The sequence below is a fragment of the Phoenix dactylifera genome, chromosome 9, assembly GCF_051530095.1.
Source record: "Phoenix dactylifera cultivar Ajwa chromosome 9, Ajwa_hap1_PhDact_Kaust_v1.1, whole genome shotgun sequence".
In the NCBI taxonomy this organism is placed as follows: domain Eukaryota; kingdom Viridiplantae; phylum Streptophyta; class Magnoliopsida; order Arecales; family Arecaceae; genus Phoenix; species Phoenix dactylifera.
In genome coordinates this window covers 3,760,859-3,775,733 of record NC_143198.1, presented here as the reverse complement: position 1 = coordinate 3,775,733, position 14,875 = coordinate 3,760,859, and the positions used below count along the sequence as shown (strand labels likewise).

The following is a 14,875-nucleotide window of genomic DNA, read 5'->3' as shown; positions in this document are numbered from 1 at the left end:
TACATACATACATACATACACATATATACATACATATATATACATACATATATATACATACATACATACATATACATATATACATATATTTATATATATATATATATATATAATATTGATATAATATATTGATGGTATATTGATATATCAATTTTTCTGCTAACTTGAGGGATATTTTTGTCTTTAACTTTCAACCCAGGATCACTGTCCTCGGGTGATCTTGGATTTCCGACCTCAAGGACGAGTATCTAATCACTGAGTTGGGGGGTGATTTGAGGAGTGGAGGTGATTTAAGATCACCACCACGTAGGATCATCGTGGTGCAACCAAACGCGGTGATCTCATCACCTCCACCCACATCACCCTTGATCCTAAGACGATCAGTCCATACCAAACGCCCCCATAGTGTTAGGCCAGCAACGACATTCTGCAGTAGCGAGGATTGGCCGAACCAGGAGCACAGAGGAGACAACCGGACGTGGTCTAGTATGGTGTAGGCATCCTCTGACAACCATTGTGGACAAATCACCAAATCTTCAAGGAGGAGATTGAAAACCTCCAATGGTATTTTGTGGAGGCTTTGAAACTACCAATGGAGTGGGTGGAGACGAAGAGGATGGCATGGAAGATGATGGAGATCGTCGCTCGGAGCCTCGGGCGGAGGGTTCCTGTGGAATGGATAACTAAGGATCTCAAGATCCGGGAGAAGCTAGAGTATGAGGTGGAAGCTTTTCTGATGGCGGAGGACAATTATGTCTTCCGTTCCGGTGTGAAGATGATCGGAATGCAGCCCTGTCGAACAGGCCATGGGTGATGGCCGGCCAATGCCTTGCTATGGAACGGTGGAAGCCAGGTTTCATCGCTAGCATGGCCAAAGTAAAGAAGATGGTGGTTTGGCTCCATCTTCCCTCTCTCCCATTGGAGTACTGGGAGAAGGACTCGATAATGGAGATTGTGGCGGTGGCGGGCCGGCCTTTGGCTCTTATCATGTTTAGTTGAACAAAAACACCAGAGCCTTTGAGGGAAGAGGGAAGAGCCTGAGGATTGTAGCAGACAAGATGCTTATCCATGCAGCAGAGCACACCCAAGTTATGACCGTCGATGGAATTGGGATTGTGAGGGATACCCGGGGCTCCCTTTCAGCTCTTATGGCGCCTCGGGTGATATTTATCACCTGGAAGCCTCCACCCCCGAGCGTTCTCAAGATAATTTCGATGACAATGTGGTGGATGACGGAAGAAGAGGTAGGGTTGGGTTTCTCATCAGAAGCTTCGACTCTAGCTTGATTGCGACAATAGGTTGTCGGCTTTATGACACTTTTGTTCCTGAGGCGGAGATGAGGGCAGCCTGGGAGGGTATTACTTATGCTTGCCTCTTTCTAGGAGTCGATCATATTCAGCTTGAAGGGAATTCGGCGACTATCATCATCTAATGGATTTAGGGCCATGCCAGAGCTGGTGTCGAGCACCCTCTTTTGTATGATATCCATGATTTTCTGTGAGATTGTCCGGATGCCCGTGTTACTCATGTACATCCAAGAGACGAATAGAGTGACTGATTGGGTGGCATCGTCTGTCACCCAGCACTCTGGTGGTTTGCTTTGGGACGGTATAGAGTTCTTATCTTGTTGATTTTTTTTTTCTAATTTTGTTGGATGTATTCCAACTAGAATGATATAAAAATTTTCGTGTTATAAAAAATAAAAAAAAATCCTCGAAGCGACGTTTTCGCTCTCTTTCGACTGATCTGCGTCACAGATAACGTCAGCCGTTTGGTGGCAGGTGGAGACGAGCGACAAGAAAGGGGAGAAAAAATTTGCAACAAAGAGCAGAAGATACAAAGAGTCCAGATTCATTGTATCCAATCAATGATAAAACGAGAAGAGAGAGAGCAACCACCCTCGAACCAACAATCGTTTCGCGCGTAAAGGGAAAGATATGGGCTCTCTAGTGGATCCAGCCTTCGTCCAAGCTCCCGAGCACCGGCCCAAACCCACCGCCCCGGAGGCGGCCGTTGGCATCCCACTCATCGACCTCTCCCCCATCCTCCACTCCCCCATCCCGGCCGCCGGTGGCGCCGCCCCGCCGGCCATCTCCCGTCTTCTGGCGGAGGTGGAGGCGGCGTGCTTGGAGTGGGGGTTCTTCCAGGTGATCAACCACGGGGTTCCTTCAGAGCTCCTCGACAACATCATGGCAGCGTCCAAGGGATTCTTCGCGCTGCCGGCGGAGGAAAAGCGGCAGGTGAGGAGGGATGATGTGAATCCGCTCGGCTACTACGATGTGGAGCACACCAAGAATGTAAGGGACTGGAAGGAGGTGTTCGACTTCGTCGTCGAGGAGCCGGCCGTGTTGCCGGCGTCGGCCGAGCCCGGAGCTGATGAGTTCCTCCCGCTTAGGAACCGGTGGCCAGAATATCCTCCAGGATTTAGGTAACTGCTTCTCCCCTCAATTCTCTCTGCATCGAAAGTTATCATCTTTCTTAATCACTAGTCTGCGCTATTCTAAAATTTCAAAGGATTTAAAGGATTATTTTCTTGTTTGACTGCTATTCTAATCTTCGATGATTCCACTTGAGGATCAACAATCTGGATCAGATCAGTAAAACTTTCGGTTAGATACTGCTGGCCGAGGGATCTAACTTCATATCTCAGCCTAGTTATTGAGTGGATTATTGATCCAACTATATCAAATTTACTCCTAAGAAATTAAGTACTTGACATATACATCATGCCAATTAACTTTCTATGTTTATTTTATTTAAAGTATTTCATAAAGTATATTTTTGTTTAGCTTTCTTGTCATCATTATTTTTGAACTGTCATAATTTTCCATATTATTTTACAAATTAATCATCATGGTATGAACTTGTGAGTAAATTCCAAATTTTCCATCGCAGCTGATATCTCCGCCAAGATCTTAGTTTGTACCAGAGTGAAGGACCCTTGATATAATACATAACATATATATATTGGATATATATATATCTTGATTGATATAAATCAAGAAATCCTAAAATATCAAAATTCAATTTTACTGGCTGATACTTTATAATCACATTTTATCTTCTTTTTTCCTAAAAAAACTTAATCAATATATTTTAAAATCAGTATCGATCCTATATAGTTGCCAGTTTTGGATTTATCATATAAGTCGAGATTTCTCCATTCTAAAATATCTACCAAGATCTCTGCTAAGATCCTCTTTGATATCAGAAAGTTTTTAGAACATCATGCCTATTCCATGTTTCTCCTCTGTGCAGGGAGGCCTGTGAGAAATATGCCAAAGCTGCGAATGAGCTAGCTTTCAAGCTGCTGGAGCTGATTGCACTGACCCTGGGCTTGCCTGCCAATCGATTGAATGGGTTCTTTAAAGATCAATCCAGCTTCATCCGCTTCAACCACTACCCTCCATGCCCCTCCCCTCACCTCGCCCTTGGCGTCGGCCGGCACAAGGATGGCGGAGCCCTCACCATCCTGGCTCAAGATGTTGGTGGCCTTGATGTCAAGAGGCAGTCCGACGGCGAGTGGATCCGTGTCAAGCCAATTCCCAACTCTTATATCATCAACGTTGGCGACATAATTCAGGTGACGACGCACCAAGATTTCAACTTTCTATCGTTTATATCATTCGACGTCGATATCTAATATAGTTTTTTTTCATGGAAAACTAATGTTTTTGACATTGTTTATGATAGGTCTGGAGCAATGATAAGTATCAGAGCGCAGAGCACAGGGTGTCGGTGAACTCGGTGGGGGAGAGGTTCTCCATTCCTTTCTTCTTCAATCCGGCTCTTTATGTGATGGTGCAGCCATTAGAGGAGCTCATAGATGAAGAGAAGAGGCCGGCCAAGTACAATGCGTACAACTGGGGGGAGTTCTTTAAGTCAAGGAAGAACAGCAACTTTAAGAAGCTGGAGATGGAAAACACCCAAATTTATCATTTCAAGAAGGCGGTATGATTGGCTCAGGAGTCTTGCTATGGAGAGGATTGTACAGTAGAGTGTTAAGTGAAATAAAACCTACAGCGTGTTCCATACTACTACTGTCTTGTTCTCACCGTACGTGTCAGACATAAGGCATGTAGAGTATTATGATGCTTTAAGACATGTATGGGTTTGCTCGTCTTCCCAGCATTTGCTTTAGACGCCATATTAATGCATCATTTAGTTTAGTTTATTGCATGCTTGGTTACTTGTAAGAGAGAGAAAGAGATCATTCAATCCAGCATGGGAAAAGAAATACCACCACCCTCTTTGTTGGTTGCTGGATGCGAGAGAAACTTGGCTCGCTAATTTAATAAGTTCCTGGTCATCCATTCATCTTTCTTCGGACTAGTGTCGAAACCAATTCCCTGACCAAACTATCCCTTAAAAGAGGCACGCTAGTTGCTAATGACTCTCTTCTTCTAGTTCTTTTTCTTCCCGGAAAACAAGTCCATCCGGTTTTTCTTCTCCAGCGTCTCCTTGTTTTTTTTTGAAAAAATTCCTAGCATGTTGTGAAAATAAAGGGTCTGAACTTAGTCCCACATCGACTAGATAGCGGAGAGGTTTATTTCTTAAATAGAAGGGCGCTACCCCTTTTCTTTAAAAGCACCCTCTTAGGAGGGACAAAGCCGTGAGGGAGAAATTGTTGTATACAAATCGTACATAGTGTTAAGCACGTGCGTGCTCCCCCAAAGTGGACAATATTAAAGCGGGGACAAGCTCTATCGACTGAGCTACGAAAGCCAGCATGTATCTCTAACTGCAGAGGTGCCTTTTGCGGGATAAAACTGTGTGTTAGGAAGAGACTATGAAACCTCCTTAAAAGTGGACAATATTTTTGAGGAGAAGCAGTCGCTTCCGCTGTCTGAGCCCGGTGGGGACTGAGCTCTAGAGTTCGGGGGATACCTTCCGATCTCATCAATGGTGCTTTCAAATATAATTCACAAGAATGATTTTTTATTATAATTACATAATGTTCCCCTGTCGTGGGATTGCATCACGAGCTTCAACCGCAAGGTAGCTTTATTTTGCTTCTCCTCAGGCAATAAGAACATGATATTAAGCTGCTTTGTTTTCATTCAACACCTCTATATGGCACCAATCTGCATCGAGATACACAAACTGAATAGTTTTCTGTCAGAAGTGACTTTGTATGTATTAAAGAAGTAAATCCACAAACTTGTGGTGGCTCCAGAAATCAGAGGCTGGCATTTTGCAGCTGGAGTCTTGTCCTCGGGCGCTTTACGGTTGTGCGATGTAGTACAAGATGTTCTTCGTGTTCTGTCCACTATGTCCTGCACTAATTATAATCAGATTATTCATGAATATTTTTCTATTTTTTTCTTAGCATCACGCTCAAGGTCTCAATGGAAACCAAGTTTCCTCTGCTGTTTTGTTGCAAGAAATATTGTATGGAAAGCTTACTTTTCTTGAAAATTTAGTTTTTCATTCGTTTGTTTTAACAGAAAATTAAAAAAAAATAAAGAACTTGTTGTTACTACTATAAAATTTTTCTTTTTATGAAAAGCTTTGTTTCTTCTTTTTTTCTCTTTTATAGATTTTCTAGCAATCAAACATGCAGTAAACTGCATTGCAGGCCAAATTATATATTAGGATGAGGATAAAAGACGAGAGAGAGAGAGAGAGAGAGAGAGAGAGAAGTAAATAACAGCTGGAATAAAAAGAACGTCCAAATGGATCAAATACCCAATCTACTATTGAAATAATGCAAGACGGGAAGAAAGAAAGCCCAACCACCACAGACCATCCGAATTTTACTACATAGCAGATATCCAGTAAAGTCTTGGGCATCACCTGCAAATAGCAAATAGCAAGTTTTGTCGAGATTGAGAGTGCCACCTGGTTCAGTTCTTAGTAAGTCATCTGGATTCCGGTCTCATCTTTACTACATTCATAATTTCAAATGAATTTAGCTGAACTTTTCCCGTGTTATTAAAAAAAAAAAACATTAGAATACGATGTTCAATGATCAATTTTACTCATTTAGATTCATAGCACTCCGTCCCTCCTGTTCTTCTCTCCCCACTAGACGAAAAGTTTGAGAATTCTAATAACAGAAAGAAAATCTCAAATAAATAACAAAGACCAATCTTTTTTTAAAAAAAAAAAATGGAACAGTCGTCTGGTCCCAAAACTTTCTCACCACTTCTGCAGGATAATGCTACCACAAGGTTAATTAATAATACAATAGAACATGTACATGGTACAAGCTGTATCCATAAGTTAACCAGGTAGAAGCACTGCAACCCTGTGTAGTCAAGAATGTGGGGTTGCGATGGAACAAATATGAAGCCGGGCGCGGCGAATGCGGAAGACGGGCGCGGAGGAGAAGGAAGCAAGGATAATAATATCATTTCATATTTTCATTTTATTTTTAATTAATAAAAATATGATTTTTTTAACACCGTTAGAACAACCGTTATATTAGGAATATTTGTACAATAATAAAATTTTACGAGGATATACATGCAAATACCAATTTTCAAAGGATATTCACGTAAAATCTGATATTTAGAATGGTATCGCAAAAAAACCCTTCATGTTATTCTGAAAAAAAATATATTTTCTGTTATCCAAAAAAGAAATGTTCGTCACTGATACATATTTACACCACCTCTCTTTCCCCTCCTCTACAAATGACCTTGTGAAGCCCTTATAACTCTGGGTACACACAACAGAAGGCATCTTTTGCGTGGATTCACATATAACAAATCCACACACTTCCAGAATAAGAAGAACAATATATACTTCCTACCACTTGACATCCAATGTTAAAGCCTCAGGGGGTACAACAACAGATGGAAACTGAGTGAATGAAAGATTCGACATCACATTGCTCCAGGCAGTAGAATCAGCTACGATAAAAGGTCTCTTCAGCTTCTTGGTTATCACAGGCTTCAGTCCCCTCTCCCCATCAACTCTAGCCACTATCTCAAACCAATGCCGTTCGACTGTAGGTTTTGTTTTCCACTCTGCAGTCTTTTTCCAGACCCTGTCATTCTTGGTTATGTCTCTTTCGAGCTCCAATCGAAATTTGACCAAAGTTGATGACATGATTTTTGCTTTCAGGAAACGTGTAGACCCGCTCTGGAACACCCCGTCGCCTAGCAAGCTTCCTACTGCTTTATCCAACAGGACCAACCTCTTGCTGATAGAGCAAAATAAACATGAAGAAGCTGGCTTGAAATGTCCATTGTAACACTTCTCAGGCAACAATTCAACCGTATTGGGGGACCTGAATGCAGCTTCAACACGAGCGAGCGAGCTATAGTTCCTAACTGCAATTACCGAAACTGATCCTCCAACAACCACTGAAAGTAATGGAGCACATGAAGAATAACCAAAGGCCCAAAACTGCTTATGCTCTTTCCTTCGAGTGGCTAAACTTCCATTCAGTGACAGACCAATGTCATAAGGGTGAATAAGGGAGACTTCTTGAGCGCCCTCTAGCTTTACTCTGATGCCATTGCCAACAAGTACCCGCCTCAAATGTCTATGTGTGACATTCAACTGTATTAAAATATTGTACGTTCTTCAGAATTCATTATATTATTATAATGAAGAAAAAAAATTACAGCAAACACATGCCTAAATCTGCACAGGTACATACAGGGAAAAGGAGAAACAATTGAAGCTGAACAAAAAAAGTTATAGATGTTGAAACCCAAAAAAGAAAATTCAAAATGTTTAGATTAGCATAGGCAATTCAAGCTAAAACATGCAAAGTTGAGGAGTCAAAAAACCATAAATTATCTGGGATTCTATTAATTTCACTGAGATCCGTATCTACACTCAATACTGTCTTGTACTGGATCATGATATATCTACTAGCATATCCAATCAAACAAAATTAGAAATAGATAGGCATGACAACATTTATCTTAACTACATGAAAGACTGCTGTAAAACACATGAAGAAAGGACAAATGGAAACATTTTCCTAATTGCAATGGGAACAATAATGACCTATAATAGCCAACAGTTTGATAATTTATCTAAAAAATAAAAAATTGGGCGAATAATCATGCCCTTAGAAGCTAGAGTCTTCTATCTACATAACATACCCAGTTGGGAATCTTCCTACCATCTCGCGCCCACACTTATTTTCAACCTAGTTCCTTACTAAATTTGTTTCTAAACTACCCACTTCCCTGCACGGACTCCCGAAGCTAGCAACTAAGATCATGTGCCACAACATAGTGAGTGTAACTAATAATTTGAGATGAACACATGAAGGTTCCAAATACTAGAGCTCCAATGGAGTGTTTCAAAGATCCAAGTCTGAAATGATTTAGAATCCTAACCTGAATCTCCACGGACATATCCATCTTGAGTTTTTACTTAAGAATCCACAAATCTAAATTCTTGAAGTGAATTTCATCAAACTGGTACTACAAAAAACCCAGAATGATTTCTTCTGTTTATCTCTAGAGATATGTGAACCCTCATCAAAATTTACTACAAAATAAGATGGAGATATTGTTCAATAATATGACCCTATTTTTTTTTTCTTTTAAATGTTGATTCAAAACAAAATTTGTGCTTCTAGAGGATGCCCACTGCCTGGAAGGTACACACAAAACTACATTTTTCTGAAGTACACTTGTCTGACTACATTGCTCATACCTTTACCTGTGTCCTGTTGCTCCTGAACTGAGAGCCTGTATCAGATGAAATCCCACATTAGGACAATGAGATTTCTCAACAATCAACAATGGTTTCTTGTTTCCTATTTTTCTGCTAATGAACATTAGTCCATGACAAATAATATTACCAATCAATGAAGGGATATCAACTGCAACTATCATTCGCCCATTTAGAAGTCAAATGTAATGACAAGAACCAGAGAAAGAATAAGAAGAAAGAATAATGAAGGGATATCAACTGCAACTATCGTTCGCCCATTTAGAAGTCGAATGCAATGACAAGAACTAGAGAAAGATTAAGAAGAAAACATAGTTATTACCTTTTTCCAAATGTTAATATTTAATAACAGTCCACTAAATGAAAGTGGGAGCAGATTAAACACATTTGGAATAGTTACCACATTACAGCAGTATAGATCTACCTAATTTCAATTATATCATTTCTTCGATGATTTTTCATGTCAATGAAAATGTTTTGTTGGATGTTTGTTTCACTACATGTTATATCAAGTAACAGATATGCTTAATTCTTGTACTACAGTCAAAGAAAACTGTGTTTATGCATCAAGGAAGATGTTGACGCTCATTAGTTTGCAATGAATAATGACCCAGACCCTCAAAATCAAGTTTTGTTTCACATATAAAGATATAAAGGTTTGTCCCATTACACTGTAGCGAACTATGTAACAACAAGTAAAAAAATCCAAAGAAACCAAGAGAACCAAGAGTATTACAGAGTATTACACACTCCATCATCTTCCCATCCACAAACAAAAGGTGCATCCCATATCAGCTTAAATTCATTTCTTGGGCAAGCTTTTATCAATTAATTAAACCATATAAACAGTAGGCAGTCAGCCTCCTCATTCCCCCAACACAATGCTCTCAGAACATAAACAGTAGGCTGCAGGGCAATCTGTAAATCCTCCTTTCCACGAACATAAACATACAGAGAAGGGAAGTCATCTTCAGGACATTCAACTCCCTTTTAGCTAAACCATGATGGTTTTGCTTTAAGATATATTATACTTTCAACGTCAGCTAGCAAAAGAAGATATCACAAATTAAGCAGTTTGCAGAGTAAAATTCTCCAACAACAAGGCTTGAAAGTGAAGACAAGGTATCTTTCTTTAATCACCATTGAACTTTAGCTAAGTGCAGGAGTACTATGAATCTCATTATGCAAAATAAAAAGGGTTATTCTTACATTTACTAATCAATTCAAATTAGAGAAACAGGTTAGTATATAAATACAAAATGTACTATGAATCTCATGATGAAAAATACGAAGTGTTCTCAAAATAAAGACCTTTCACTATTTCCTGGAGAAACACAGTTGAAAACAAGTGTATTGAGTTACCGTGGTAATTTACACATTTAACAAATGACACTTGGAAAGAAACTTTAGGTGACTTTAAGATATTAGAACTAAGGCATAAACTTCACATTTTTTCAGATAACATACACTTTCTATCTTTTCTGATAACAAGATACATTTTCAAATTAACCATAGAGATAAGTGGAGTTTCTGATTGGAGGATTTAAGAACTGCCAAGATTTGGCTCCATTGTACATTTGCCACAAAAACCTGAATTCATGATTTATGGGAAAAATTTGGACAAGTTAATGTGGTGACTTTTTATGTTAAAGCAGGTGATTTGCTTGGATCTACATGAGCAAGTAGTCCAATTCGTGATCTTGGCATAACCTCAATCTTTGATGCCACAACGGAGGTTGCAAGAGAACTCCAATGATATGGAAGGGATGGATGTGATAATTGTAGTTCCTATGTTCATATAGAAGTTTAAGGTGAAAAGTGATGATGAAGACACTTAACGTCTAGATGTGGACACACAATGAGTCATTCTTAGTTGGATCCTTCCATTGATTGTGAATGAATCCATTTCGATTAGGAAAAGAATATATCTATGTAATTGAACTGTGTCCAGTGGCACCTCTCAAGAATCAAGCTTTTAAATGATCATCCACTCCTCTAAAGTATTAACTACAAAAATTATATAAAAGGGGAATGAATGTGAATGAGAATAGTGTGTTCTTTGAGTTATAAAAGACAACACCTTCTAATGTCATTCTCTCACTTAGACCAATTAGAGATGGTGCCTGTCAAAAGTCCATGGACTGAAGTTGTTTGCAGGAGACATAAAAGGCAAAGATAACAAAGATATTGAGAAATTAAATGCACCTAAGATATGCTTAACAGCGAGGATTGAGAATGTTGGATTGAACAGCCTGTTTTTTTTTGTGACATAACTAACCTTAAGACATATTTCATTTTTTTGGTTTTCTATGATTTCTCCTTCCTAGTTATGCTATCACCTTGAACGGAGAACTTGGAAGCTGTCTCCATTTATGTCCCACTCTGTTCTATTCTCTAGTAAGTTTAATAACTTCAGAAGTGTAGACTTTTTAAGCAAGTGGGGTTTTCCACTGTACTACACTAAAACATGATATTGTCATGGAAGTAAGACACTAAAAACAGAAACAAGCAATTTTAAGAAATCGATTCCGACCTCGATTTACGAACAGCTTACTTAGTATGCCGACACAATAATCAAGTCGACAAGCAGAGCTAAAGAAAATAACAGATAGTGCACAAAACTAATGCCATATATAAAAATATATTAAACCCTGCAATTAGCCTTAAAACGCATAAAAAATGAAATTGATCAATGATCATCCAAAAGAGTGTTAGAACTATAGTAAATTAAAATTAGAAGTTTCAATCTTCTTCTTTTTTCCAAAAAAAAAAAATCACTTACAGCAGGCAAATGAAGCGAGAGCCAATCATCCCCACCACCAGAAACGCGCAAATCGAGCGGGCCTTCCAACTCCAAATCCCTGACGACAGGCATCAATCCCTCCACGGCGGTTCCGGCCGTCAAATCCGGCCCGAACTCCACCGCGCCCGCGCGGCGCGCCTTCCTCCAGGAGAGCACCTCGTCAGAAAGCTTCGACACCACAACCGTCCGACCCACACGAACGTGGAACTCGTACCTCTGGAATCCCCCGACCCTAGCGCCTCCGGCGTCCAGATCCGAAACCCTAACCTCCCCTTCCCACCGCTCCCTCGCCGCGATCGCCTTCACCACGCCCTGCACGACCCCGCGTTGCACTCAGTGTTGCAATTTTAGAGAGAGAGAGAGAGAGAGAAAGGCCGAAGGAGATATACCTGCAGGAACAGAGGGGTTTGCGGCGACGGAGAAGAGGCGAGGCGGGAGGCGTTGGAGGAGGGAAGGGAGAGCACGAGAGTGGCGGAGGAGAAGAGGATGGAAATAAATACGAGAGTCGCTGCCATCGCGTCTGGTCTCCCTACTTTGGCTCAAAGACAACGAGGAGGTAGCGATCGTCGGGGTCCGGTCATGGAAGACCAGGTCGGAATATCGCGTTCCGGCGGAAGGGATAAGCTACCCAGGGAATGGGACGGTCGTATCCGAGGACTGTGGTATAGGGGTTGGACGGCTGCGGATGCAAGCGATGCTTATGCCTTACGTGGACGATAACGCGGTGAGGATTAGAGTTAGATGCGAGGTCTGTGTCGGTTTTACAGTGCCTGGATATCCGAGCCTGCAGGGAGGAAGCGACCAGAATCTAATCTTCTAGTACGGTAAGCGATATTAGGTCGACCAGATCCACAATAGATTTAGACTAAATTTTCTTGTCTTTTCTTTTTATGTATAATCGCAACACGCATTAGAATGATTTCAACCTTCATCCAATAATTTCTCTGGTTAGTGTTCCAAAAAAGGAAGGCTTATTTATAGAGAAAGATCCATTTTTCACTCTCAAGTCTCTAAACATTCCTCCAGTGAAGGTTGCCATGTTTTTAGAGGATTGCCGGTATGATTTATACGTGCAGTGAGATAGCAACCATAAAATTTAATTTCTAGGCCTCTTCCAAATCCCTACTGAATAAGGGTTCAAACTAATTAAGCTAACACTAGTTGGCATCTATTTGCTTGTATATTTGTTTAGCATTTTTTTTTAAGATGGTAAACGAATTGCTAAATTGGGCATTGCATGTCAGATTTTTTTCTTAATTACTGAAGTATTTCTAGAATACAATGGTTTCAGGGATGCGAATGATGTCTACTGATCTGACAGGGCTCATTTCTCACCTAATGCCTATAACTAGGGGTCTACTGGTCTAGGAAAGAAAGTCAACAGTGACCACGTTATGCAGGGTTTGAGAGATTCTACATTGAAGTCCATGTAATCCTCCAGTGCATCCCGCCATCCACCATTTTTTATGGCGGGAGCTATCCGACTCGGATGGGAGTGAGGCGGAAACCTTTACCATAGGAAAAATAGGTTTTTTCGGCTGTGATGCGATCTGCCAATGCAAATAAAAAATAAAAAATATCGGTAATTTAATCACCATGCCAAAAATCATTATGGTGTGCACTTCAGGTATACTCGTATCCAGCTTCCAAATTTTTGAGTTCAACCGTGCGTATCTAGCTTCCAAACTTCTAACTTTGTACATTTTTAATATGAATATATTCAAAAAAAAAAAAAAATCAACATTTCGCAAAGTGCACTAGGTAATTCACCCACAGTCAGCTTCTTTAATTTTTCTGTAAATATATCTATAACTCAACGTTACCTTTCACCATGATTCAGATATTTCATAAGGGATGGTGCCCATCTGTACCATCAAATTGCCCTAAATCTAATTAATTACTGTAGCCGAATCGTCGGTCTAACAAAATTATTCTGGCCCGCAGTATATACTGTGCACATTCCAAACCAGCCGCACGCTGCTCTCAACTCCGTGCGTTCTTTACTCGCAGGCATCCGACACAATATATCGTGCCTCATGCCCATGTCCTGCATTGATGACTTCCCGTTTTCCGGTAAATATTTATCATTTAACTTCGCTACGGGCATCTAGTCATGCAGCCTCAGTTCAAATTCCTGTATTAATTTATAAGAGAAAGGACCCCAAGACCCAGAGAAGAAATAAGTTTCGGCGTGCATTCATTGCAGAGAGACAAAGCAAGAGGCATCTTCAGTCAACAACTGCGTGCTATAAACTTTGGCAATTCTTATAGGGGTAATTAATTCCCCACCCTCCAAAAGACCGCGTTATAACAAATCTGGCTCGTAAAACATGATAAACCAAGGACACAAAGAAGTGGTGGCTGCGCGTCATGAAATATTGAAGGCCTGGAAGTTCCTTCTACCAATTTAAGCAATTTTAGACCCCTCTTGTTTTAGTTTTTTCATTTTATATATATATATATATATATATATGTATATATAACTTCACTGTCAGGCTGTCAGCTTCTTGTAAAATTTTGCAGGTGGAGAATGCGAAGTCCAAGAAGATGACTATGGAACTTGAAGATGAAGTAAAAAGGCTCTCCAGTCAACAGAATCTCCAGCAGTACATTCATCACCATGCTAAAATTAAGGAAGGGTAGAACTTCGAATTATACATTTTCAGATTTTTTTTTTCTTGATGCAATATAATTCACCCAGTGCAACAGGAGGAGAACAGTCTCTTAACATTACAGATTGAAGACCTAAACGCATTTGCAGCGATCAGAGCCGGTCCTTTCACGTGTGAAAGAAGAGCTTGCTCGTTATCGAGCTTCTTGTGGAAAGAACCCACATGCTATAAACATAGACGAGCAGGATCAGCTGGTGAGGAAGAAACTGCAGGTATATTACTTAGCGGACTGAATGAGTTTTTTTTTATTTTTATTTTTTATAAGTCAAGTCACGGAATGCTGCATGGCCATGCAGCGTGATTCTACGAAAACAAGAGGGAGTCTTCACTTTCCAAGTTGCTGATACTTTCGCTTCTGAGGTCTCTTAAGGCTAACGCCAGCTGCTGGCTATAGTACTTACAGGAACAAGATCGATCTCCTGCAACAGCAACTTGGAAACACTCTTAGGTTCCTTTCTTAATTTCCACGTACACCATCAGATGATCGACACGGTGCAATTGCAAACTACTCTTTGCCCTTTTTTCCTAGTGATGTTTCCCCGCCCAACATCCACGTCTTTCACGAATATATGATATATTCACCGTTTCTTCTTCATTCCCCACATAATACGCACCCATGCGGGCTTTCCATTTCCCAACCAGATCCAGCAATCCGGCCCTACTGGAGTTGTGATCAAGGCGATCCCATCTGGTCATGAGCCAAACACACCCTGGAAGTGGATCTCGCCGCCTACCACCGCCTGCATCCAGGGCC

The 14,875-nt window shown here is 40.5% G+C and overlaps 2 protein-coding genes across 2 annotated transcripts; one reads left to right on the top strand and one right to left on the bottom strand.

Moving 5' to 3' along the window:
* The first annotated feature begins 1,830 nt into the window (after positions 1-1,830).
* LOC103709237 (protein LATERAL BRANCHING OXIDOREDUCTASE 1-like) lies at positions 1,831-4,174 on the top strand. The gene is made up of 3 exons (XM_008794484.6): positions 1,831-2,428; positions 3,259-3,583; positions 3,694-4,174. Exons 1-3 carry the CDS (start codon positions 1,938-1,940, stop codon positions 3,955-3,957), a joined length of 1,080 nt encoding a protein of 359 aa, XP_008792706.4. The 5' UTR covers positions 1,831-1,937; the 3' UTR covers positions 3,958-4,174.
* A 2,370-nt stretch (positions 4,175-6,544) lies between these two features.
* Positions 6,545-12,252, bottom strand: LOC103709235 (signal peptidase I). The gene is made up of 3 exons (XM_008794483.5): positions 11,839-12,252; positions 11,429-11,761; positions 6,545-7,512 (listed from the first exon to the last, which is right to left on the bottom strand). The coding sequence occupies exons 1-3, from the start codon at positions 11,962-11,964 to the stop codon at positions 6,754-6,756; spliced, it is 1,218 nt and encodes a 405-aa protein (XP_008792705.4). The 5' UTR covers positions 11,965-12,252; the 3' UTR covers positions 6,545-6,753.
* Positions 12,253-14,875: the final 2,623 nt, after the last annotated feature.